Source organism: Mycteria americana, chromosome 2 (genome assembly GCF_035582795.1).
Source record: "Mycteria americana isolate JAX WOST 10 ecotype Jacksonville Zoo and Gardens chromosome 2, USCA_MyAme_1.0, whole genome shotgun sequence".
Lineage (NCBI taxonomy): Eukaryota > Metazoa > Chordata > Aves > Ciconiiformes > Ciconiidae > Mycteria > Mycteria americana.
Window position 1 is genome coordinate 6221846 of NC_134366.1, and position 27015 is coordinate 6248860.

Here is a 27015-nt window from a genome sequence, read left to right on the forward strand (position 1 = left end):
GGGTGACCTGGGTTGCCTGAAACGGGGGTCCTTCTGCTCCAGCCAGCACCATACGTTTGTGAGTGGCACAGAGATGATTAATATATTACACGGTGTACTTAGGACAGGTAAAACATCAGGCATTAAGTCTATCCTGACTTTACATATTTGTGGTGGCTGCCTACGACTGCAGAGCTTATCTTAGGTTTAAACATTAATTCCAGCCCTCTGGAAAGTCTGTCCCAGCACTGTCCGGTTCCAGACACAGCTGCCAATGTCAGACATCAGGGAAATTTTGAAAGCGGTTGGTGATTTTGGGCCGTTTCAGAAATGGCTGGTGCTGTTCACCTTGTTTCCATGCTTCAGTGTGGCTTTCCACCAGTTTTGCCAACTTTTTATGGTTCCGCATGTGCCCCATCACTGCGACACCAGCTGGATCCATGCCATCGGCCCCAACCTGACGGAGGAAGAGCAGCTGAACCTCACCCTGCCCCGGGACACGGACGGGGCGTACGAGCAGTGCTCCATGTACTCGCCGGTGGACTGGGACCTTGACTCCATCGTGGCATACGGCCTGAACTCCACGGAGAAGTGCAGCAGTGGCTGGGTGTACCCCTCAGCACAACCACCATCCCTGCTGACCGAGGTCTGTAGTCGCCTTTTGACGTGTCGGGGATGTGGAAGGGATGGGACACCCAAACGGCTGCCCTGTTCTGCAGTTCAGTTGAAGCCGGTGCCAGCCATTGTGCAAAGGGGCTAGGCTGAGATTCATATCAGCTGTATTTTGGGGACCTTGGCTCCACCACCCAGCCCCCAGGTGTGGTCCTAGAGGGGTTGCATGCAAGCAGGCTGCAATATAGGTGCCAGAGGGGCCACAGGCAGAGCCAGTGGAGAGACTGATCACTCCTGGTGGGACCTGTTGGGTCTCCCTGCCCCAGCTGCCCCTCTGCATACAGGGAGTAACCTTCCAACTTGGCCCTGTGCACAGCTTTGTGCTTTGGACACCCCGGCCTGGGGAAGGAGGCAGGGCTCAGTGCTTGGTTTCTGCTCCCTCGCATGGTGGGGAACTCTCAGGGCGAGCGGCTGTGGGGTGTCTGCCTCGGGGTCTCAGCGTGGCGACTCCAGCTCAGGGTTGTCACAAACAGCTCAAGTTCCTCACCCCTCCTTGCTCTGTGCGGACGTACCAGGTTTGACGAGGAGAGGAGAGCTTGCAAAGCCACAGATCTGATTGTCACCAGGAGCTTCAGCCACACCAGCAATGCTCCAGAGAGCAGTGCTAAACTTCTTTCAGTGCTTTCTGACCTCTCTGTATTTCCTATACGTGCTCTTCCCTATGTGACTCTTTCTATAGATGCTCTCTGGATGCTGGCAGTTGCAGAACATCTCTTTAACAGAAACTGCTTGGCCCAGGAATCAGTGTTGCACTCACCCTTTTTCCTCTGGGAGGGAAAGCAGTCTAGGAAGAAGCAAGCTGCTGGGACTTCTGTCGCACTTTAAGCAAAATTTGCCAACCGGGAGGCTCCCCTGGGGGTGCCTGGGCTGGGGGGGATTCCTGCAGGTGCCAGTGCTCGGGAGAGGGACACCATTGAGTGCCCCATGGGCTTGTCCCACCACTGACTGGTGTGCTATGTGCACACCATGGAGACTTCCATCCTTGGAGGCAGGATCTCTGCTCCCAGGGGCTGGAGCGAGAGCTCGGGCACCTTACTCCTGGGTCCACCATGGACCAGAAGGGCTGCCTGCCCTCAGAAAAGAGCTGGAGCCTGTTGAGAGCAAAAGCAGCTGTGTTTTCTTCCTCCAGTTCGACCTGGTGTGCGACAGGAAGAACCTGAACTACATCTCCCAGTCCATCTACATGCTGGGGCTGTTCCTAGGATCCATGATCTTTGGGCCACTAAGTGACAGGTGAGGAGACACAACCACCCTTCCAGGGTCTGTGCAAAGCTGGCAGTGCGCAGAGCGGCACGCTGCTCCCAGCCTGGCTGGGAACTGCACCCCGTGCATTTTGTCACCGCTCCTCACTAACAGGGACCCTGACCAAAGTCCTCAGGTCCCATGAGGACATGGCCACAGCAGGGGTGGAAGGGAGAAGGGCACAGCATGTCCGCAGGGAGTCCATGTCTGAGCCTCATCACCCTCAAGAGAGGACGATACAATCACTTTGTATTCCACCGGGCTCTTCCCCATCTCCATGACGTCTCTCCAAATACCAACTGTGTCTTCCCTCTTCCTCCTCAGGATCGGCCGCCGGCCTGTCATTCTGATTTCCATCTTCCTCCAGGGCTTGTTTGGTGTAGGAATTGCCTTTGTGCCCCATTTCTATGTGTACATGGCCTTCAGGTGTGTTGTGGGGGCTTCGGTGTCAGGGATCACCATGACGATACTGGCCTTAGGTGAGTAGGATGCCCATACCCTGAGGCAGACAGATGTGGCCTCTCAAGATGCGATAGAAAAGGTCTGTAAAGAAATAAAAATCATCACGTATGACTTGAAAAACACCATGGTGAGGACAGGTCTTGCTCTGCACTGTCCTTTGGCATTTTGGCATCTGCTCAGCCCTGAGCGAGAGCCATGGGGAACATCTCTCCCATGCCAGTGCTCAGAGGAGGGCAAGGGGACAGCCTCCCAGGTCAGGAGGTCAGTGTGGGGAGAGAGGCCAGTGGCTCTGGGACATGATTGATTTGGCCCCCAGCTCTGCCCCAGTGAGGGGCTCTGTGGATGTTGAGAGCAAAGAGGTGACATACCTGAGCTTCATGACCTCTTGCAGAGGACCAGGACACCCTGACAATAAGGAGAGGTGATGCATCTCATGAAACACTGGTGACTTGCATGCATGAGTGATGCCAGAGCCCTGACTACCGCTCTTCTCACCTCCAGGAGAGCTCTTCCCCAGGGGAAACACCCTGTTTGCATCAGGGGAAATCATTTGCATGGATGACTCTGAACCTTCATTCCTCTTTTCAGCTACAGAATGGGTTGGTGTCTCCTCCCGGCCAAAGGCAGTGCTTATTTCTCACTGCTGTTTCGCCATCGGACAGATGCTTTTGGCTGGCTTGAGTTACGGTATTCGCAACTGGAGGCTGCTGGAGATTGCAGGGTCTGCTCCAATATTTGCCCTTTTCTTCTACATCTGGTAAGCAGGAGCAGGGCAGAGCTTCTGGAAGACATGACAGCAGTGGGTGTGCGGGCTGGCAGCGAGGAGGCAGCGGCTCAGGAGCAGGCTGGCTCTTTCCTCTTATAGTGCAGATGCTGGAGGGGTTTCTGCAGAGCTCAGCACATCTTCCTGGGGCACTGGACCCCTGAGAGCAGCAGCTGCTTTGCTTCAGGTCTTCAAGCGTGGCCTTTGGGGCCTAAATGTAGGCTATTTAGACCCCCTCCATCACATGTAATGCCCGTTGCTTGCTGGACGTGGTTGCAGGGAGCTGGGCTGCTGCGAAACTCAGCAGGTCACAGCAGCATCTCCTGATTTCACCTCCTTGGCAGGGTGCTACCAGAATCGGCTCGGTGGCTGGTGACAAAAGGCAGAATAGAAGAAGCTAAGAAGGTCCTTCAGAAGGCAGCATCCCTCAACAAGCGCACCATCCCACCAGGACTCCTTGAGCAGGTACCTGTCACGGCATGCAGAACAGCTTGCTGTCTTCAGAGACTTTCCTCTGCGCTTGCGTTTGTAGCAGCCATTGCAGCTGAGCTCATCTGCTAAACAGCTTTCCCTGCCTGCTGGCGATCCTTTGGGAATGGACTGTGGGTGACTCTAGCGTCAGCTCTGTTGTGCAGAGACGCGGTCAGGGAAGAGCACAGCTTCTGCTCAGGCTCCGTCTGGGGCTTTCTGGAGTCCACCTTGGGATATGGAAAGGATTCAAATGCTTCCCTGCCTTTCCTTCAGCGAGGATTGCAGGAGTGTTGAGGATGAGCATGGGGCCTCTGTTTAGTCTGTGGTTTTCCATGTATAAATGCCCAAAGCGGGGGTTAACCCCTTGCCCACCCCTAAGTCCCTACACAGGAGAAATGTTCATGTTGAGGAACCTCTTAGTCACCAAAGTACTGCGCTGGGCAGCCAGAGCACAGGCACAGGAGCCCAGCCCCGCTGGGCTGCCTTCCCCCCCAGAGCAGTTTGGGGTCACAAGCCTGTCCCCGCTGAGGCTCCCATTTGGCTGCAGCTGGAAAAGGAGCTAGCCAGGGGTTTCCTTTGCCTGGTTTGACTCTTTGGCCTTTTGCATTTTGAAGTTGAAGCCTGAGACACAGACCAAGTCTGGAAGCACTCTGGATCTCTTTCGGAAGAAGCATCTCCGGAAGGTGACTTTAATCATGTCGTGCACCTGGTAAGACATTCTCTGGCCCTCTCTTTCTGAACTTCTAGGTGAATAAAAGAAGAGATTGACGGTTAGTCATAACTGTAAATTCACCTTGTGTTTTTGGGGTGTTATGGATATTTGGGGTGATGGATATTTCTGTTCTGGCTATTCAAGATGCTATGTGGGTTGTGGAAAATGTTAGAGCTGTTCCAGCTTTGGCAGTCCTGTGGTATTGGTCTGGTTTTATGTCCCCTTGGAAATGCTGTGGCTTGGTCAACATGTTGTCATTGGAGATCAATATTGTATTTGCTCATGGCCAATAGATATGCTCAGTGCCACCCTGCCTGGCTTCCAGGTTTGTGAACAGCCTTGTCTACTATGGGCTGAGTCTGAACGTGACAAATTTTGGTCTGGACATCTACCTGACACAGCTTGCATTTGGAGCAGTGGAAATCCCAGCCCGTGTTGGTTGTATCTTCACACTGCAGTGGTTCGGGAGGAAGAAAACCCAGGCTGTTCTCCTGCTGCTGAGTGGCCTGGTGTGTCTCATCATCACTGGCATCCCTGAAGGTGAACAACCTTTTCCCATCCTCAGAGGACAACCTCTGGGACAGGGAGGCACAGAGCCCCAACCCTTCCCTTGCTGGTGCAGGTCCTGTCCTCCCATCCAGGCTAGCTCACATCTCTCAGGGCTTCAGCTGACCTTGGTGCCATGGCCGCAAGGGACTTGGTCAACTCCCCAAGGCCCATTCTGATCAGCAAACCTTTGCCTGCTGATTGTGATAGGAGAGGGTAGAGCTGAGCCTTGTAGGTCACCTATTAGCAAAGTTGTCCTCTAGGAAAATTAATACGTGGGGAGGTGAGATGATGGGTGCAAAGTGCGCTGAAGGTGGCCCCCAGGCCAGAGCTGCTCCTCGGTCCACGTTCAGGCACTGTTCAGAGGCAATGGCTCCCTGCAGATGACACAGTTGTCACCGTGCATCCCCAGCCTCCATCCCGAGCGGTGCTGGGCCCCTCCTCATCCCACAGTGGTGGTCTCTCCTCTCCCTTCAGACCAGCCCATGGTGACCACTGTCCTGGCCATCATCGGCAAGTTTACCTCCTCGGGCTCCTTCTCCACCTCCTACGTCTACTCTGCAGAGCTCTTCCCCACGGTCGTCAGGTGAGGTCTCCCCACACATCGGGGCTTCCTTCCGCCATGTCTGGTGGCAGTGGTGGGGCAACAGCCCGCTTGTCCCCATGGCTGCACTTGGTCCCATGGTGGCCTGGGAGGTCCAAGCCCTGCCTGTGCCTCCCGCCGCCCCTTGCTCCCCCAGGCAGACCGGCGTGGGGCTGTGCTCGATGTCGGCGCGGGTGGCGGGGATCATGGCCCCACTGATCCGCCTCCTGGGCCAGTATCACCAGGCCATCCCCATGGCCATCTTCGGGAGTGCCCCCGTGGTGGGGGGGCTGCTCTGTGTCCTGCTGCCCGAGACCCGCGGCACCGACCTGGTGGATGACACGGGGGGCAGCTGCCCCCCAGCTGAGGTGGGTGCCCGACAGTGCCCGTGCTGCCTCTTGGGCAGGGGCACGGGGTGCCAGCGCTGCGGGAGGCTGTTGGCATTGCACGGGCTGGGGCTGGGGGTTTCTTCCAGGGCTTACGGTGGTGGGAGGGCAGGGAGCGGGGCTGCCCCTCTGCAGAGGGAGGGGAGGAGGCCCCATAACCCTGCCCATGGTGGTCATCCCTTCATTCCTGTCCTTGGAATGGAAGGACCCCAGGGGCGGCCAGTGCTTCGCTTGGCTCCCCAACCTGTTCTTCCACCAGGGAAGGGCTGGTGCCTTGTAGCCGTGTCCTCTGGCTTTCAGCCTTGCATAGCTCCCAGCACCCCATTGCCCATGGGACAGGGTAGAATTGCACCCCGATACCTTTGTTGGGAGAAGGGTGTCCATGGGGGCCGAGAGAGCGAGTGGGGAATGGGAAGCCAGGTTGCTAAAGGCTGTATGTCTCAGAGAAGGCTGCCATCAGCTCCTAACGGGTCTTTCTTTGCTTTTAAACTATTTTCCCTTTCATTAGGTCTGTGAAAATGCCAACAGCAGCTCTGAAAATGGACACGTGAAAGGAAAAGATGGTGGCCAAGACAATGAATACACAAAGACCACTCACTTCTAGCTGGGCCTGCAAGCGGCCGTAGCTAAAGGCAACCTAGTGCTGTGCTGGCACTGAGGACAGTCAGGGTCTCCATTTGCAGGACACCACCACCTCTCAAGCAGTCACTGCCAATTCTTGTTTTTCCTTTTCTATTTTGCCTTCCTGTACCTCCCTCTATAGCTTGTCCTCAGGCACTGCTTGCTGTCTCTGGTGTTCAACAGTGCTCTTTCTGGAGAAAATCTGATGCTTTTCATTTCAGGGAAAAAAGAAAGAAATCAGAAACCAGGCTGGAGGCAACATTTTCTCTTCTTTTTTCCTGTCCCGTCTCCAGGAACATGAGTCTGTAAACTTTGACCAAGTGAGATACCTTCAATGCTAGAGCATTGAATAGGCTTGCAACGGAGTACTGTGCTCACTAAAGAGAAAGCCAGAGCAGATGCAGCCCTGAAAACAATCTCACACTTGCAAGAAGGAGTGATTTCTCTTGACTGTCTAGCATGATCTTCTCACCCTCTCTTAAAAACACTTTTTTTTTTTTTAAATTTGAGACACTCAGCTGAGAAACAGAAGATGCAATGGAAGAAACAGCAAGCAGTGAGCAAGGATGTCTAACAGGCAGCAGAATTTTCACCTTAGTGCCGGTGGCTTTGAATTAAAGCATGTCATGATGCTTTGTGCACAGAAAATTGTGCTGTTGGTCTGTGGTGTAGGACCACATTAATTTGTCTGTTCCAGGAATCTGAGAGACATTGTGGCAGTTGGTCTTTTAGAAGAAAGTGCAAATCTTTCTGGGAACTGTCAGGTCTATTCTACTCTGTTCTAGTCTATTCCTTCTTGCTGTATCCATTTCTGTCTTTAAACGGTTTAGGACCACTTTTGCCTTATACTATGAAGAAAAAACATGTGCTTTTCCTGTGCTTCCCCTCTTCTTATCTCCTGTCTCTCAGGATGACTTTCTTTTACCACTGGCTTGGTACAGATGAAGCCCAGAAGTTATATAGTGGTGGTGGTCCAGCTTTGTCTGTACACAACTCAAAGGCTATTTTCTGGTGTTGACAAGAAGCTTTTAAAGCAGACTTCATTTCTTCTCCCTGTTGTCATGCCTGCATGTTTTCCATGGATCAAAGTACCCCACGGATATACAGTTTGATGAAGGCTGTTTCGGATAAAATCAGTGACATGCGACAATGCCCCACCAGGAGGGGCTGCCTGTGGTCCCATCTTTTCTCTGGGACTGCTTTTCAAAGGATTTGCTGTGGTGCTCCTGTTCGGAGGCCCTGAGTATAGAGGAGCTCGGTCCTTTGTCCGAGGGCACTCTTTCCTTGGCAAAAGCTGGGGGCTGCCTCCTTCGGGCTTTTATGGAAAATAAGGCATTGAGGGTAAAGGCTGAGGAAAGAGCTTGGAGCAAAATGCAGAGTTATTGAGTGAACCACGGCTCCTTTTGGGAATTCTGCTCTGAGACTCTCTGTTTCAGCTCACTTCATAAATAAAGGTGTCCAAGCACATCTGATGTACTTCCATCTCATTCATGACTCTCGTAGGCTGAAGATCCATTTCATCTGCTCTTCTCTAGACCACTGCACCTGGTTAGTTTGAAGACCACTGGATGGTGCGCTTTTGGCTGGAGAGCACCTCAATAGCTTGACTCTTGATGTTTTGCCCAGCTCATCAGAAATAGGATGTCCAATGGTTTTGCTGTCCCTTAATGTCACTGCTACCTGGTCCACACATGGTCTTGTGCTTGGACAATAAATAGAGCTCACAGTACAGAGTTGAGCTAGGTGTGGTGGAGTAGCATGTGAGAATGCAAACACACTTCTGCATGCATACAATGGGATGTTTTGGGCTCTCATCATAATGACGCTATGGGCGAAGCGTAAAAAGTGCCTCAGGTGACCTGAAGGGATAACTAAGGGAAAGAGGACAACCCCATAGCCAAGGGAAGGGAGACAAAAGGCGGAGGAGAAGGTGAGGACAAAATGGGGTAGCAATGTTTAGCCGGGAAGAGCAGATGCAAGACCTTAATAGAGTGGCTTACCAAGCCATGACTGGAGAGCCAGTTGTGGGAAAGTGCTGAAGGTGGCAGTGATGAGCACATGCCAGGGACACTGTGAAGGGTTTGCTAAGGCATATTGATTAATGTCCAAGCCTTATTCAGGCCCTCCTATATCAGACATGGGAGCGAGGCCCTGCTCCTGTGCTTACACCCTCACTTATGCCTGTCTGTGTCCAGGTCAGAACCTCTCGACCTCCATTACCCCTTTGGAGGAGACCCAGGTTCATGTATCAGAATGTCTCCACTGCCAAGGAAGCTGGCCAGGCAGGGCCAGAGGTATCTAAGGTGTGGAGGGGCAGCAGAGCCTGGCCTGGCCCTGTTCCCCGAGGTGAGGGGAGGTGAGGAGCTATGGGGTGAAGCAGCTCCTGTTGCCAGAGGAGCCCCACAGGGGCCACTGACACAATCAGCCCATCCTCCGTGCCAGTGACACCAACAAATTATACTGCAACCCTGACTCCTGGCTGTGGGGCAGAGGCGTCCTGGACCTTACCCTTTGACGAGAGGACATTGTCCTCTCCTTCCTCCTGACCCCATGTTGGGAAGGCCCCAGGTCCATCACCAGAGCAAAGCCTGCAGAAAGGAACCCAGCGGGGAATGGCTGAGGAGGTGAGGAGAAGCAGCATTAATGCTGCTCTGTGCAATGAGTCGGTTCCAAAGCCCAGATTCTGCAAATGCTCTGCCCATCTCCAGCCACGGCCAGGTCCCATGTGACACTGGGGAGATTTTGTGCCCCAAAGCCAAAGCACAAGATGAATATCACTCCAGGCATGTCTGACCCGAGCACCCCAGCCTTCAAAACACCATTTACTACAGCACAAAGCAATTGGAAGGAAAAGGATGCTACAAACCTGAGTGACCAGCCTTCTTCTTCGACCACGAGCCTGTGCTGTAGTTTGAGGAGAGAGCTTCATGAAAGGGTGCCAAATACATTCTCTGCTAGCAAACAAGGAGCACAGGAGAGGAGGTCACCCTTCTCTTTCTTTTGCGTGACACTAGATGACACTAAAATGTTGTGGCTGAGCTGGCAGCAGCCAGCCAAGGTCACTGTTAAAGGCTGACCATGACTGGGGAAAGCTGTTCAGATGCCCACTCAGTTTAACTGACATTGAATTGCAGCGTACACCACAGAATTCAGGAAACTTCCACAGCTGCTAGTGGAGAAAACAAATATAGATTGTTCATTGGAAGACTTGGAAATAAAAAAAGGTCCTAATTGAACCCAGTCGTTCTGCTTTAACACTCTGTTTCTGCATTGCTTGTGGCTGATGGAAGCAAAACACGTTTCCATCTGTGTGTTAAATTACAGGCTTACAATTTCTGTGTAGAAAACACTCCAGAGCCAATAGCAGTTCCAAAGGCCAACTGTGAAACAGTAGGAAGGAAAAAAAAAATCAACACCATTTATTATTCACATATTGCATTACAAGTGTCTCTTATCAAACTCGGAGTATAATTTATATTATTCATGTAGAAACTCAAATTCAACACCACATAGAAATAAAAGCTAAATACGTGTGTGACAGGGTTTCAGTGACATCCTGATGAAACGTCGAGGCTTGGACCGACGAGAAGGCTGACGACCCAAGCGATTAGTGCAGGAGGGACACAGCCCGGCGCTTGCTTGCCCAGTACTACCACTCTACTGGCAATTCTTTATTGCTGTAAAACACGACAGGGGTGGTTCCACGGGTACCAGTTTGCAAAGGACTGGGAAACATGTCGGGAGGACTCGCGCAGCCAGGCATAACAGACTGGGTTTCAGGAACAGTTTGAAGTGCATCTTTTCCAAACGCAGAGTGACACAGATCTCCTCTCCCTCTGACCGCAAATATTTTGTTGATCATCTGAAAGACCAGTTTCCAGACAGCAATGCCTCATTGGTCTGCTTCAAGAAAGATTGGATCAGACTAGACCTTTAGTATACACCTGTCCATTCATCACTTGCTCTCCAAACATCTGTAGACATCCTTCTCCAAGTCTACTCCATCCTCTGTGGTGTCTCTCTTGGACAAAATTTCCAGTCTCCTGCTGCTGAAGACAAGAAGGAAAGAGGAAGAGCTGATACTGTTTCCATCCTGGTTTCTGACATATTTATCTTTGCCTTAAATTTGCACCTTTGAATTCTTTTTACCTTAAATTCAGAGCTCCAGGTACCCACCTCAGCTGGGGGCGGCCGCCCCCGTGTCATCCACCAGGTCGGTGCCGCGGGTCTCGGGCAGCAGGACACAGAGCAGCCCCCCCACCACGGGGGCACTCCCGAAGATGGCCATGGGGATGGCCTGGTGATACTGGCCCAGGAGGCGGATCAGTGGGGCCATGATCCCCGCCACCCGCGCCGACATCGAGCACAGCCCCACGCCGGTCTGCCTGGGGGAGCAAGGGGCAGTGGGAGGTGCGGGCGGGGCTCAGCATCCCCTGGGTTGCCTTGGGATTGAGTGTGGCCATGGGGACAACCAGTCTGTTGCCCCACCACTGCCACCAGACATGGCGGAGGGAAGCCCCGATACATGGGGAGACCTCACCTGACGACTGTGGGAAAGAGCTCTGCGGAGTAGATGTAGGAGGTGGAGAAGGAGGCCGTGGCTGTAAACTTGCCGATGATGGCCAGGACGGTGGTTGCCACGGGCTGGTCTGAGGGGAGAGGAGAGACCACCGCTGTGACCTCCGTGGAGAAGATTCAGTTGGGACCAAAGGTATCTGCAGTAGGATTTCTTGGGACAGCCTTTTCTAATGGATTTACCAAGCAAATCTACCACCTAGCCCATTGGCAATCATTCCTAGTGCACTCTTTCCTGGAAAATACCCTCTAGACAACTGGCAAAGAGGACCCAGATTTCTCCTGAGGCCTTGGGCATTTCCTAAATCTGCAACTGGAGTGAGCCACTGCAGGTCTTTGGGGAGTGCTCGCTTGGAAATACCACGTCCATGAGCTTGAAGGCATCGTGCAGCCCCTCTCTTTCCTTCAGCCTCACTCACAGCACTAGCACGGCAGCAGGGGTGAGGGTACAGACTGCGGCCATGTGTAGGCAGAAACAGCTAAAGGGAGGGCGTTTGCTTTTCCTGTTCGTCTGAAGAAGGGAGACACGGTGGCTTTTAAAACTCGTCTTCTGCTACACCTTTCTGAGAGGAGGTGGTGGTGTATAGTAGGTGGAGGTTACCACCTTTTAGCCTGGAGAAAAGGAGGCTGAGGGGAGACCTTATCACTCTCTACAGCTGCCTGAAAGGAGGTTGTAGAGAGGTGGGGGTCGGCCTCTTCTCCCAGGTAACAAGTGATAGGATGAGAGGAAATGGCCTCAAGTTGTGCCAGGGGAGGTTTAGACTGTATATTAGGAAATTTTACTTCACTGAAAGGGTTATCAAGCATTGGAACAGGCTGCCCAGGGAAGTGGTTGAGTCGCCATCCCTGGAGGTATTTAAAGGACGTTTGGATGAGGTGCTTAGGGACATGGTGTAGTGGTGGGCTTGGCAGTGTTAGGTTTATGGTTGGACTCGATGATCTTAAAGGTCTTTTCCAACCTATATGATTCTGTGATTCTGAGGTGGTAGCGTGTAATGGACGCTGCCTGCCGAGGGCCAGGAGCTGTGGAAGGACCAGGCACAGCTCTGAAGGAGAAGAAAGTCATGCAGAGAGGAAGCCAGCGCGCTGGGAGCTCAGCCCCTGGGAGCGAGTGTGGGTCTGCAGCCCGCCGGGCTGGGAGGACGGGTCTGAACCAGGATAGGGCTGGCTGGGGCTCTGCCCGGCTGTGCTCTCAGGGTGGGAAGAGGTTGTTCACCTTCAGGGATGCCAGTGATGACGAGACACATCAGGCCAGACAGCAGCAGGAGAACGGCCTGGGTTTTCTTCCTCCCGAACCACTGCAGCAGGAAAATGCAGCAAAATCGAGCTGGTAACTCCACTGCCCCAAAGGCAAGCTGCGTCAGGTAGATGTCCAGACCAAAACTGGTCACGCTAAGGCTCAGCCCGTAGTACACAAGGCTGTCTGCAAACCTGAAATTCAAGTGAAGTGGAATAGAATGTGTAACCAGATGGGTTTTCTAGGGGTTTATCCTCAAAAATTAAGGTGGTAAGACCACACACAACTTATTTAAACTTCCAGCAATCTGTTTTGCTTCTAATCAACATTAGACAATTCTGTGGGGCGTAGTTACATGAGATACAGCAGTATGGATCCCCATATGGTCAGCAACTTTTAGACTGCACCCAGAACTTCTAGGGAGGCACAAAACTAGCCCAAGGCCCAGGGATTGCCAAAAGCCTGAATTACTCCAGCCTTTCTCACAAAACCCAGAGCATCTTAAATAATCAGCTTCTCCCCATGCCGAGACAAGGCAGATCTGGTCCAGTATGGGGAGACAGAAAGATAGCAGATGAACACACAGACATAAACATGACCCCAAAAATCAAATAAATTGAATTTACAGTTCTTGTCACCCCTCAATCTCTTCTTTTATTCACCTAGAAATTCAGAAAGAGAGGGCCAGAGAATGTCTTACCAGGCGCACGACATGATTAAAGTCACCTTCCGGAGATGCTTCTTCCGAAAGAGATCCAGAGTGCTTCCAGACTTGGTCTGTGTCTCAGGCTTCAACTTCAAAATGCAAAAGGCCAAAGAGTCAAACCAGGCAAAGGAAACCCCTGGCTAGCTCCTTTTCCAGCTGCAGCCAAATGGGAGCCTCAGCGGGACAGGCTTGTGACCCCAAACTGCTCTGGGGGGGAAGGCAGCCCAGCGGGGCTGGGCTCCTGTGCCTGTGCTCTGGCTGCCCAGCGCAGTACTTTGGTGACTAAGAGGTTCCTCAGCATGAACATTTCTCCAGTGTAGGGACTTAGGGGTGGGCAAGGGGTTAACCCCCGCTTTGGGCATTTATACATGGAAAACCACAGACTAAACAGAGGCCCCATGCTCATCCTCAACACTCCTGCAATCCTCGCTGAAGGAAAGGCAGGGAAGCATTTGAATCCTTTCCATATCCCAAGGTGGACTCCAGAAAGCCCCAGACGGAGCCTGAGCAGAAGCTGTGCTCTTCCCTGACCGCGTCTCTGCACAACAGAGCTGACGCTGGAGTCACCCACAGTCCATTCCCAAAGGATCGCCAGCAGGCAGGGAAAGCTGTTTAGCAGATGAGCTCAGCTGCAATGGCTGCTACAAACGCAAGCGCAGAGGAAAGTCTCTGAAGACAGCAAGCTGTTCTGCATGCCGTGACAGGTACCTGCTCAAGGAGTCCTGGTGGGATGGTGCGCTTGTTGAGGGATGCTGCCTTCTGAAGGACCTTCTTAGCTTCTTCTATTCTGCCTTTTGTCACCAGCCACCGAGCCGATTCTGGTAGCACCCTGCCAAGGAGGTGAAATCAGGAGATGCTGCTGTGACCTGCTGAGTTTCGCAGCAGCCCAGCTCCCTGCAACCACGTCCAGCAAGCAACGGGCATTACATGTGATGGAGGGGGTCTAAATAGCCTACATTTAGGCCCCAAAGGCCACGCTTGAAGACCTGAAGCAAAGCAGCTGCTGCTCTCAGGGGTCCAGTGCCCCAGGAAGATGTGCTGAGCTCTGCAGAAACCCCTCCAGCATCTGCACTATAAGAGGAAAGAGCCAGCCTGCTCCTGAGCCGCTGCCTCCTCGCTGCCAGCCCGCACACCCACTGCTGTCATGTCTTCCAGAAGCTCTGCCCTGCTCCTGCTTACCAGATGTAGAAGAAAAGGGCAAATATTGGAGCAGACCCTGCAATCTCCAGCAGCCTCCAGTTGCGAATACCGTAACTCAAGCCAGCCAAAAGCATCTGTCCGATGGCGAAACAGCAGTGAGAAATAAGCACTGCCTTTGGCCGGGAGGAGACACCAACCCATTCTGTAGCTGAAAAGAGGAATGAAGGTTCAGGGTCACCTTTTTCAAAACAGGCAGGACTATCTTTTGTTATTGCATCTTGTGAGACCACATCTGTCTGCCTCAGGGCAAGGGCATTCTACTCACCCAAGGCCAAGGTAGTAATCAGAATTCCTGACACCGAAGCCCCCACGACACACCTGAAGGCCATGTACACATAAAAATGGGGCACAAAGGCAATTGCTACACCAAACAAGCCCTGGAGGAGGATGGAGATCAGAAAGACTGGCCGACGGCCGATCCTGAGGAGGAAGAGGGAAGACACAGTTGGTATCTGGAGAGACCCCGTGGGGATGGGGAAGAGCCCAGGTGGAATACAAAGTGATTTGAGAACCATTCACACCAGAGTAGATTTGACACCCATGTGAACAAAGCTGCTCTATACGCCCCAGGAAGGAACCAGCAGGAAAAGCAGCATCTCCACTTTTGACCAATCGCGGTGCTAGCAAGGGCAAAAGGAGATGTTTCTAAAGGAACCATCCCTAGAAGGATCCCCATGTCCCCTCTCTTGAGAGCAATGAGGATCAGACTGAAATGGACTGCAGTGCTGGTTCCCCTGTAAGGCACCCTGTACACATGCTGTGCCCTTCTCCCCTCCATGTCCCCTGTGTGGCAGTGTCCTCTAGGGAGCTGAGGACCTTGGTCTGGGTCACCATGAGCTGAGCAGAGCCACAGGAAGGAGGGACACATGATCTGGTTAACACAGCTGAAGTTGGGTCCAACTCTGTGCCCAAATGTAGGGTTCTGGGATTCCTGGAGACACCCTTGGGTAGCTGAGACACCAGTTGGGGCTAGACCTGTGATTCCTGAAGGACGCCCCTGATAAGGCTGATCTGCCTTTCTTTATTTTCAACCCTCAGACATCTACAGACATGTCAGGCGGCCCCAGATGCCCTTGCAAGAGTCCTGCAGAGGGAGTATTTCATGCTCAGTGCATGGACATCCTGAACTCTCAGCTCGGCTGTCTCTGGGTGCTAGGCAATAACTCTGGGAAGGTGGCTGTGTTTCCTCACCTGTCACTTAGTGGCCCAAAGATCATGGCTCCTAAGAGAAGCCCCAGCATGTAGATGGACTGGGAAATGTCGTTCAGGTTCTTCCTGTCGCACACCAGGTCAAACTGGAGGAAGAAAACACAGCTGCTTTTGCTCTCGACAGACTCCAGCTGCTTTCTGATGGTGGGCAGCCCTTCTGGTCTATGGTGGACCCAGGAGTTGGGTGACCAAGCTCTCGCTCCAACCGCTGGGAGCAGAGAACCCACCCCCAAGGACACAAGCCTCCATGGTGTGCACATAGGACACAAGTCAGAGGTGGGACAGGCATACGAGGTGCTCAGCCTGCCTCTTCATCATGGTGCCCCTCTCTTGAGCACTGGGACCTGTAGGACTCGCCTCCAGCCCAGGCATCCCCGAGGGAGCCTTCTCTTTGGCAAGTTTGGTTAAGGTGGGCCCTTGGGATAAGAGTCCTAGCAGCTTGCTTCTCTGGCTGCAAAGGCAGGACAGGGTGGAAGGAGGAGGAGGACAGGGGAGCAGTGTTTTCTCTTGTAAAGGAGGACTGGTGTGGGAGTGGGAAGGGATGCAGAAGCTGCTCAAGAGCCTCTAGAGAAGCTGGCTGTGAAATGGACACAGTGCTCCAGGGACCCCAAGGAGCCTTTGCACATGCCAAAGGCTGGACTCTCTCCTCTGGTTTCAGCTGGTTTCAGGAAGGTACTTGCGAGAAAGTGCTGGAGCTGGGAGTGAGGAAGGGAGGGAAGGAGGAAGAAGGGAGGAATGAGGGAAGGGAGGAATGAGAGGAACAGAGGTCCAGAGAGAGAGAAGTTGGGGATGCTGACAGACAAGCCTTTGCTCAACTGCATGGCCCATGGGATGTCTTGTTGAAGCCCTGAAGGTCTCTGGAGGCAACAGAAATGTCAATGACAAGCCCTTGGAGGGTAAATATCTTTCCCAGAGAAGGTGATGTTAGGAGAACCAGGCTGAAGAATAAGGGAAACTGTGGCAGGGAGACCCAAAAGGTCCCTCCAGGCAAGATACATCATGGGTTCAAGGGCCTGGATATGGAAAGGGGAGGGATGGTGGGCAGAGCATGTGCTGGACTCACACCCCCACCATCTCTGCCTGTGGCCCCCCTGGGCATCTACATCATGGTCTTCCTGCAACAACTTCCCAAGGATTACAGCTGTGATCTGTGTGATGGAGCCAAGGTCCCCCAGTGCCTGCTGTAAATCTCAGCCTGACTGCACCACAGCTGGCATTGGCTTACCAAACCACAGGACAGGACATGCCCTTCCCTTCCCTTCCACATCCCCGACACGTCAAAAGGCGACTACAGACCTCGGTCAGCAGGGATGGTGGTTGTGCTGAGGGGTACACCCAGCCACTGCTGCACTTCTCCGTGGAGTTCAGGCCGTATGCCACGATGGAGTCAAGGTCCCAGTCCACCGGCGAGTACATGGAGCACTGCTCGTACGCCCCGTCCGTGTCCCGGGGCAGGGTGAGGTTCAGCTGCTCTTCCTCCGTCAGGTTGGGGCCGATGGCACGGATCCAGCTGGTGTCGCAGTGATGGGGCACATCCACAACCATGAACACTTGGCCAATCATTTGGAAAGGATTAAGAAGTAGTGGGAGGGAGAGGAACAGTACCAGCAATTTCTGATACAGGCCAAACTCCCCCAGAGCACTTATAAAATCTCCAAACTCAGTCATGGTGACTACCTCTATGGCCAGGCTGCACTAGGGCATATTGCTTAAATAGTCAAATATTAATGTTTAAACTACATGAGCACTAAACCCCTAATCAGGTGTGATAAATTGAGCACTTTTATCAGCACATTCGTCCATGATGATGATATACTGCAGTCCTCCAGGGTGTACTTTGTCACCAGCCATTCCCTCCCAGTTCTTGGGGCCAGAACAAAGGTGCCAGAGCATTCCCACTCTTGGGGACAGTGCAGAGACAGCTTGTCTTGTCCCAGCCCGGAGTGTTTCCCCAGGCCTCCTGAAGGCAACTGTGCTGCAGCGCAAGGTTTTTGTCCGAGACATGAAGTTGTGACTCTGCAAATGAGGGCTAATTTTCCTAAGTATGGTGAAGCAGAGTAAATCTGCTGTTCTCATTAATGGCTTAATGGATATATACCCCATCCTGGAGACTAGGAAAGAGAAGCAGAAAAGCACTTCTCCTCTGGACCAAGAAATATGGCTGTAGTCAAGTAGACCTGGTCTTGACTGTTGTGTCCCAAGCTGTCGGTTTTCATTTGCCCCATGTAGAAACCCTGGTTAGTCATAAAACTAGATCTAAACTACAGTGTCTTGGGCAGAATCCTAAAATAGATTTGGCTTAGAGAGTACCCTTAAGGAAAACATAGCACGTTATGCACACAGACACACAGAGTACACAGGATTTGGGGATAAGAACCACCACCAGCTTGGCTTTGCCCAAGGTTCTGATGTCAGTTGAAAAGCGGATTGATCTGATTTCTTCTGCACATCTAAGCTGCTTCCTGGACAAACTCCCTGAGTGGTTTGTATCTTTATTCCTGGAAACTGGAAAGCCGGATTGCTCTCAATGTGTGAAATTCGGTGTATAATTTGGCAAAGGTCTCCTGGCTGCTTTCACCAGAGTTGATAAGGACAGGTCACTAGACACTGACCTGCTCACTTCATGTCTCCTCTCAAATTCCTTGCCCTTCACTCTCAACCAGATAGTACATCTGGGCCTCCAGCAAAAAGTTACTGAAGGATCACAAAAGTCTGGGTTGGTGATTCATGAGTGGGTATGGCACTGGCATGCTTATGGAAGTGGGAAGAGGGGTAGAAGATAGGATCTTAAAACATCATCCGCTACACTGGGGTGTTTCCTGGAGCCCCACTGCTAGAGTTTCTGTGCTTATTCCTCTCTGTCTGACAGTTTTGCCCAGGTGGATTACTAATGCTTGCAAAGCCTCTTGAAAATGGAAAAGCCTCTATCAGAGGGCATGAGAAATCAGCAGGTCTCCGAGAAGACCTGGGATGGACAGCTGGAAAGCCTGTACATCCATGTACAAATGTCAAGGACCAGGGGAAGGGAGAGGGAGCATCCAAGAAAGTAGTTCAGAAAGAGAAGCCATTGCCTGGGGAGGAAGGTTGGTGCAGGCATTAGGGCATTGATGCACTAATTCAGGGACTTGGCTTTTCTCTTACACAGCTCTGAACATCAGGATTGACTGGTTTGAGACCTGTTTGGACACCTGTATATTGGGGTGAATCATAGCCAGAACGGATTTGTACCCACCAGCTGCGGTGCTCCTGCATTTTCCCTCTTCCTCTTAGTGCTGGCAGGGAGAGGTCAGGTTTATGGACGTCGTGCTGGTGACAACTTGGCCTGGGGCAGAGCCTCTCAGAGCATCTTTGGCACGGGTAACAGGCTTACCCTCTTCCCACTACTTCAGTGAAAGATGCTTGATCCCTGCAAGCCTTTAGGTCTCATTTCTCCATTTCTAAACATAGCTTGACCAGCTTTCAGGCAGGGCTGTGAGATGGCAGCACCTCTGTCCCAAGACTCTTACCCCATCCCAAGGTGAGACCGACTTTAGCATCTAATGAGTCATATAACTTCCAAGGATATCTCTCTTTTCCCTGATTCACGTTGATTGAACAGTCTCCCTGCACAGAGCACTGATACACTGCTTTGCAGCAGATGCAGTCATTAAGCAGCTTTATTCCTCCAGCAGATCTGACAGAGCCAGGGTTATTTCAGCACTGGTGAGGCAGGGAGGTTGTGTTGTTTATTTATTTATTTATTTATGTTAAAAATTAATTATTTTAACATCTTCATCCCTTTTTTTTTTTACAGACAGCTGATTAAATCAGGTGAAGTGATATGCTCCACCATCCTTTTCATAAGACACGTGTTCTTGCTTTGACCCTCTGAGGTTTCTGGTGAGTTTGTTTATCATTAGTATAACTGTTAACTCCTATAACATTCATGTTATGGCAGCAAAGGGCAGTCAGGGAGGGTCAGAGTGCAATCACACAGCGAGAGCGGATGCAGCAATGTCCCCACGCCCCAAGATTTCAAAAGACCTGGGTTCCCTTTCCTCCGCTGCCCATCTGACCGGGCGACCTTGGCAAGGTCATTTCACTTATCTTTGCTTATCGTCGTACGATGAGGCTAATGATGGCGACCTCCTATGTGAAGCAATTTTGCAGCCTACTAAAGGAAAAATATAATGAGGGGAGTGAGATACCATTATTATTAAGTGTAGGCAAGCCATATGGTGAAAAGGTGTATGAAGTTTTGGGTTGGATTCATCTGTGGATGTCTAAATGTAGTTGTATGTGAAATAGATACCTAAGGTCGCGCTGTAGTAAGTGGAGATGGATCGACATAGTTAATAGAGTCCAGAGAGCTGTTAGCTTTCTGAATGCAGTTGTCTCTTTTAGGGTGGGCTGAATCACTTCCCAGACTGTGCTTACTAACTCTCCATTGACTCTGATGTGGGCTTAAGCATCTGGTTTACATTGAAATGCTAATATTGCAGACACCTAAACCTAATTTGGAGACAAACCTTCACCCTGCCCCCCTCAGCTTTGCCTTTGCCCATTGCATTTTACTTGTGCACTTGTGGCCAAGGATTCGGTTCCTTCCTGACAATGGCATTCTCTTCTTATTTGAGTTTCTAGTTCTTGACTAGCTTGTTGCTCATGTCTGCTTGCTAGTTGGACCTCTTCGGAGGTCTGTCTCCCTTCTGCCATGCAGACGGTGGCCATGTAGACATCCTCTGAGGGACCTCGGCAGTAGATTGTGCAGAAGATCCCCTCTGCAGAAGACCCCTTGGTGCAGAGAACATTGGTCTCTCCTTGGAGATTCCTCACAGTGATGCCAGTTCTTGCAATGGTCTTTTTTGGGAACTGAGCACTGACCCACTATGACCAGGATAAATACCTTAAATTTAGCTCCTTAACCCATTAATAAATCGGCCTATGCACAGCTGAATTTGTCTCGTGCCAGAGGAGTGGGGGATTTCTAAACTGATTTAATGAATCAATTTTTGTCCCTTATCAACTAACTCGTGCTGCAGGCATGGGTGCTTTTTTTAATCTTCTTTTTTTTCAACTATATAAAGAACTCCTGGTCTAAAAGGCCATCATTTAACACATTCAGGTCTGCAGAAGAGAGACTTCCGTAATCTTCTTCAACTCCTGATGTTTTTCTTCTCCTGTTCATTTTTTCAGGAGCCTCCTGGCCCATTTTGGTTGAATCAACATCGAAAGGATCAAAGACACCCTGATTAAAGGTTTCAGAAGCATGGCTGGTTAATATGTACTTTGGGGGAAAATTGTCTTCCGGCGTAGAGAGATGCTTGTTTGTTGAGCCTTCAGCACTGAGACCCAATCCAAATGTATCTTCTGCAGCCTTTGGAGCCTGGTGCTGTGGATCCAACTGCTGCAGCAGTGCACAGCTCTGAATCCCTTCTGGGTCTCTAATATTAATCTCATCCTGTCCAGCAAGAAGCGAGAGACTGGAGGTGTCCCACAGCACTGGTGGGGCATTTGTTTCTGCTGGGATTTCCTGGCACGATTCTGAAAGATTTTGATCAAAGCAAGGTGGAGTTTCTGCCTCTGAATTTTGCAAGTCTGAATTTGGGGTTTTACTTGCTATGCTGGGAAAATCTTGTCCTCCAGAAAAGAACAAGTTATTGTCCTCCAGAAAATCCGCATTGTCTAACTGAAGTTCAGCTTCCTTGGGTAACTTTTCTGAATTGCCTGGTGAAAAAAATATCCCATCCTCTATCACTGTGTCCTGGACATCCAAACTCAATAGGTTCTGAATTTCTAGTAGATGAGCATCATGATGATTTCCTTCCCTGATGAGATCTTTTCTGTTATCAGCTGCAGGCATAAGCTCTGGAGGAGGATGTAGAGGGTTTGTTCCACCTTCCGAGGTTACTGCAGCTTCTTTCTGATTTTCCTGTGCTGGCATGAGAGAGGGCCAACAGCTGTCCCATTGCTGCTGAACCTGACTATTTAAAGCCAGTTGGTCATGAATGTCAAGTTCAGTTCTCTCATGTTTATCATCGCATGAAATGCTTGTGCCAGGAGCTAACAACAGGATATCTGTCTCCTTGCCCTCAGTAGAATCTAAGAAGCCTCCAGAGCTCTCCTGGATATGTTTAGGGAAGAACTCCATTTTTTCTGGCTGTGGCAGCTGATCATTCTTGGAGGCCTTTTGTTTTGTCTGGCTTGAGGAGCTGAGGAGGCCCTGGGGCTTTTCTGGCCTGTTGTCAATATTTGTTTGTTCTGAGGATCTTGCAGGTTTTTCTTGTTGACTCTTGTTCTTCTCTGAGGAGTAACCAAACAAAGTGACAAGGGCTGACTGGGGCTTAGTGGGTTTCCTTTGGGTTGTTGTTTCCTTCTTGGTAGTGCTGCCTTTGTCTTCAGAACCAAGAAGCGTAGTGAAGGGGTTTTTCCCAAGCCTGAAACCTTTACCTAACATCTCTCTGCAGGCTTGACTGCTTCTGGTGTCTTTGCTCTGGGCACCAGGCCTTGACATATGCACAGTGCTTTCCCCTGGGAGTTTCAGATCCATTTTTTCTTCAGCCACTGGATGACCTCCGGATTTGTTCAAGGATATGTTCGGTTTGGAAGAGTCTAATGTCTTGGCTGGTTGCTCAGAAATGTGAACAATGTTTCCACTAAGAACTTCTCTGGGATCCTTTGACTTGGAGTTGTTGACTTCATCATGTGAGGGCCAAGTGCCACAGGTTGCTTTCAGAGGTGTGTCTGCTGATACTGGAAAATCCTTGACAGGTGATTTTATATCATGTCTCAAAATATCTTCATGAGGGTTAGTTATCAGTGGACCATATGTGCTCTGAGGTTCTCTTTCTTGTAGACAGGACACACTGTGCTCATCTGTCTTATCTGGCAAACCAGGTGAAGAGACTCTGCTCTTTTCTCCTCTGTTTTCCCAAGATGTATGCACAGGACCGGGCTCTTCCAGAAACCCTGATGTACTTACTGGTTTCACTTCTTTTGTCTTCTCAAATTCTGCCCCTTTGCTCTCAATTCCAGGCAAATGACTTATGCTGGGTAGCTGCATGTTTTCCCCCAAAGTTACTGGCATCTGTTTCCCAGGGAACTCATCAGTGTTTGCCTTCGATTTCTCATTCACCAGCTCAGCAATCTCAGGTGATAGTCTCAGCCCTCCTGGCTCCAGGGAGCCAGAAGATACATGAGGGGTCCTTGACACACCAGAGAGGCAATGGGCTTCTTCAGCTTCATTTTCAGGAGGATCAACACCCTCAGCTCCACATTTTAGCTCTATACTTGTGGCATTTCTGGTTTCGGGCTCTCCTGGTACACAGATGGGCTGTGGGCTGTTCATTCTCTCTCCAAGATGATGCTTGTCTCCTGCAGGAGCTGGGGTGGCTGTGGTCAGTTCAGGCTTGTCATCTGTCATTGCAGGCATTGTGCCTCCTTCGCTGGGTGTGCTTAGAGACCCACAGACCTTGTTTTCCTTCACTGGAAGCTCTGCAGCAGAGAGGATGCAGCCCCTTGTGCCCCCCAGGTACATCCAGCTGGTGGGTTTAGTGCTTTGACGTGTGGTGTGGTGGGCAAGAAGTGAGCCACGAGGCAGGGATTTCACAGGCTCCAGGACTAAAGGGGAGGAGGAAGAGGCAGGTCCTCTCTTCAACTGGGCTTTGCCCTGCTGGATTGCAGCCACTTGCTGGGACACCTTGCCCCCTCGCTTCCCTTCGGGCACGTCCCCATCCCCAGCCTTTTCACCATCTGTCTGTGCTCTGGTCTTGGGCCAGGAACATGCTTGCTCTCTTTCCTTGGTATAGGTGACACCAGGTAAGCAGCTTCCCTTCTCCACTGCTGCCTCTGCCGCTAATTTTCCCTCCTGACCCCTGAGCATCATCCTGCCTGCCCTGCTGCCCGCAGCCTGGTAGGTTTGCAGGCTCGGTGCGGGCTTCTTCCAGGAACAGGCTCCCTTTCCGGCTTTTCCATCTATAGCCAACAAGGCTTTTTCTGAAGGTGGCCAGATCGTTCTGAGCTTGTTCCCTAAGAGGACAGACCTGCTGTTCAGCTCTTGCCTGTGCTCAGCCAGCCGCAAGCTGCACCGTGCATTGAAAGCTGTGGGTTTCTCTCTTGTTTCAGTCTTCTTTTTGGCCCTGTTATACCAGTCCTGGGGCTGTGGTCCTCTGCCTACCATTGCCACTCGCTGAACCTGATGGTTGTCTAGTCGGTGCTCCAGCCTTTCTGTCTCACTTCTGCTTTTAGCTCCAGCCATCTGCTTGTAGTGGACTTGGCAGTAAAACACCCCATGGAGGGCAGCATAGTTTTGCAAGCTGGAAAACACACATTGGCATGGCTGTTAGTGGCTGTGTGGGAGGGAAGGATTAACAGTAGCACTGATGGACAGGTTTTCAGCAAAACTGTTTTTCAGTGGAAACTGCTGGGGAAGGGAGGGGGTCTGAAGAATGAAACCTTTCAAAAGTAGTGTCAGTTTTCTGAGGATATGTTTGATTTTTCTTTCAAAAACCAAAACAAGTGAAAAATTAAACATTTCTTTACAACACCTCTGGGAGCTGTAGTCCAGGTTATGTGCAATCCCTTTCTCATTTACGGGCCAGGCTTCATACCAGCACTTCATCTCTCCCCCTGTATGCACAGCATGGACCATATGGGTAAAACTGGACAGGGCTCCCATGATACAACAACTGCATGATGGGAGAAAGTGTCTGTACAGCTGGGGGGCCAAGAGGATGGCAAGAAGCCTTGTAGAAAAGGACTGGAGTGTCTCGGTGACTGACAAGCTGAAAACAAGCCAGCAGTGTGCCCTTGTGACAGAGAAGCCAACTACATCCTAGGCTGCGTTAGCAAGAGCCCAGCCAGCTGGTCAAGAGAAGTGACTGTTCCTCTGCATTTGGCACTTGCAGGACCACGCGTGGAGTACTTTGTCTAGTTTTGGGCTCCTCAGTGCAAGAAAGCCATTGACATACTGGAAGGAGTCCAGTGAAGGGCCACCAAGGTGGTCAGGGGCCTGCAACATGTGTCATCTGAGGAGAGGCTGAGAGCTGGGTGAGCTAGGTCTTATAAGGAGAAGGTTAAGAGGGAGGAACTCATTGCTGTGTGTTTCTATTTTATGGGAGGTTATAGAGAAGATAGGGCTGGAGTGTTCTTGGAGGTGGACAGTGACAGGATGAGAGGCAATGGGAACAAGGTGTAACACAGGAAATTGGGGTGAGATATAAGAAAAAACCCTTTTCACTGGTGGTCAAATCTTGAAAGCGGGGCCCCAGCTGAAAGGCTGTGGAATCTCCATCCTTGGAGCCATTCACACCTCTCCTGGACATGTTCCTGAGCTACCTGCCCTCCTTGGACCCGCAAGAGGCTAGGTGGAGACTTCCAGGGTACCTTCCAACCTACCTGACTCCATGAACATGTGAGGCACCCAAATGACTCCTCCAATTAAATTCCATATCAGCATTCCCAATGGTAAATATTTCTTGTATTTTCAGCTCACCTTTGCACCACCTTGCAGATTGCTGATCCACAGGTGTCTACAAGCTTGAGGTGAGCAGTCTTCAGACTCTAGTGATGGAGAGGCAGATTGTATCAGAGAAACTGTCTGCCCTTTCTCATTTTCTAAAGCCTGCCCTGCTGGAATTACCCTTAGACTATTGTTATGGAAACTACTTGGACTCTCTTAGAAATAAATGCACCTGGGTCCTATCACTCACCTCAGCTTCCTCCCGCAGACCTGGCAGCAGAAACAGGAGCGGTGCACACAGACTTTGTCAGTAACCACACGCTCCATGGAGTAGACAGGCTGCAGGCATGAGGCACACACTTCTTTCAACATGGGCTGAAGAAGAAGGAGAAACTGAAGTTAAATAACTCGGAATCATGACCACTTGGAAATGCATCTGCAAGCTAATTTGCTGAATCTTCTGCCTGTGTTGGATTTTCTTGTTGATGTTCTTTTGCAGATCTGTTGTGAGAGTTCAGATTCCTGCCTGACTCAATTTACTTGTCATCTTGGATAAGTCAGCATTAATTTTCATTCAAGACAGAAAGACAAGACACCCTTGGAGCCCGGATGAAAGAAATTATTAATTTTATCGAGAACAAATAATTCACTCAGTTGAATCATTTAAAAGCCTTGACTGAGGTAAGAAACATTGTTCAGAGGCTCTGACTCAAATACTCTGGCTGGGCAGCTCCTGAAGTCACTGATACCATATGGCTGCTCACACAGACCACACAGTCCAAACCCTAAAAAGGCAGCACATCTCAGCATTAAAGCTTCCACAGCTCCATAAACCTGGTCATTTACTCCAGTATGTTTACTCTGTGGACTGTATTTTATGCCATGACCTGATTCCTCAAACACCACTTTATGTGAAGAGCCCAGGGAATCTCTCTGGAAAGCATTGCCAACACCAGATATTTCATTAGTGGAGAGAGAAAGGGAATAAAGAAGCTTGGACATCAGCCTAGCTGCAGAAATAGCTCCAGGTTGTCTGCATGGTCAAGTAATCCAGAGGATGCTGGTGGCAATGTGGATATCTCTGTGCATTCCTTTTCACTGTGGTGCGAAGCAGAGGCTCAGCTTACCTGGTGAGTCCATCTGCAAGTCAAGTTTGTCCAAAGCCCCAGAAGGAACGCAGCTGAGCCCAGCCTAACTCTGACTGGCCAGCTCAGTGCTCTGAGTACTGACACTCCCTCACATGAGGGCATCTCTGCCTCTTTGTTGGGGGTAATTTGTCACAGTTCGATTTGATAGAGTTTTGCTGATGCTCTCTGATCCCTCCGGCTTTTTGTTCAATATGTGATCACCCTGGTTTGCAGGGTTGTCAGCTCAGAGAAAAGGTAAGTTTATTTTCTGCTCTTACATGGAGCGGGCTGATGGCCAGATTTTAGCTTTGACCAGAGGAAACAGGTTGCCTAGAGAAGCTGTGGATGTCCCCTCCCTGGAAATGTTCAAGGTCAGGTAGGATGAGGCTTTGAGCAACCTCGTCCAGTGGAAGGTATCCGGGCCCATGGCAGGGGGGTTGGAACTAGATGATCTTTAAGGTCTCTTCCAACCCAAACTGTTCTATGATTCTATGAAACATGAAAGGTGTTTCTGTGTCTCAAGAGATCACAGAATCACAGAATCATATAGGTTGGAAAAGACCTTTAAGATCATCGAGTCCAACCATAAACCTAACACTGCCAAAACCACCACTACACCATGTCTCTAAGCACCTCATCCAAACGTCCTTTAAATACCTCCAGGGATGGCGACTCAACCACTTCCCTGGGCAGTCTGTTCCAATGCTTGATGCGTTGACAAGGGAACAAGAACCCTGTCTTTTATTTGCAACAGTCCGGGGGACCAATTTTTTCTAATTACCTTCATTTTGGCTGAACATACCAGTGAGATCAAGTCATCTTTGTTTTTCTATGACAACACTTTCAAGGAGAAGAGTTTAATGTCTTCAGTTTTCTTCCCTCTCTCTAGAGGGATGTATACAAAAGAAACCCCCTGTCTTTCCTTCAGTCTGCAGTGATCTCAGCATGCCTCTGCTATTCCAGTCCTCTACAGAGAGGAAACCATAGTTCTGTAAGTGCCTACGTATGTAATGGGTGTCTAAACTCCCAGTATACTCAGTGGAGGTCCAGTTAAGGGAATCTAGAAGGTGATACATCTACCCTAA

At 50.8% G+C, this 27015-nt stretch overlaps 3 protein-coding genes across 3 annotated transcripts; 1 reads left to right on the top strand and 2 right to left on the bottom strand.

Moving 5' to 3' along the window:
* The first annotated feature begins 253 nt into the window (after nt 1-253).
* LOC142406555 (solute carrier family 22 member 13-like) lies at nt 254-6420 on the top strand. The gene is made up of 10 exons (XM_075495501.1): nt 254-625; nt 1781-1884; nt 2218-2372; nt 2944-3112; nt 3463-3583; nt 4204-4298; nt 4627-4841; nt 5325-5433; nt 5588-5798; nt 6325-6420. The coding sequence occupies exons 1-10, from the start codon at nt 254-256 to the stop codon at nt 6418-6420; spliced, it is 1647 nt and encodes a 548-aa protein (XP_075351616.1).
* Nucleotides 6421-9667: 3247 nt separating this feature from the next.
* Nucleotides 9668-17050, bottom strand: LOC142405251 (solute carrier family 22 member 13-like). The gene is given in 10 exon segments (XM_075492316.1): nt 9668-10480; nt 10610-10822; nt 10978-11086; nt 12229-12443; nt 12950-13044; nt 13664-13784; nt 14135-14303; nt 14421-14575; nt 15347-15450; nt 16661-17050. Coding segments are annotated over 10 exon segments (1641 nt in total). The 5' UTR covers nt 17033-17050; the 3' UTR covers nt 9668-10392.
* Nucleotides 17051-20415: 3365 nt separating this feature from the next.
* Nucleotides 20416-25343, bottom strand: LOC142405250 (uncharacterized). The gene is made up of 2 exons (XM_075492314.1): nt 25054-25343; nt 20416-23658 (listed from the first exon to the last, which is right to left on the bottom strand). Exons 1-2 carry the CDS (start codon nt 25173-25175, stop codon nt 20421-20423), a joined length of 3360 nt encoding a protein of 1119 aa, XP_075348429.1. The 5' UTR covers nt 25176-25343; the 3' UTR covers nt 20416-20420.
* Between the last annotated feature and the right edge of the window lie 1672 nt (nt 25344-27015).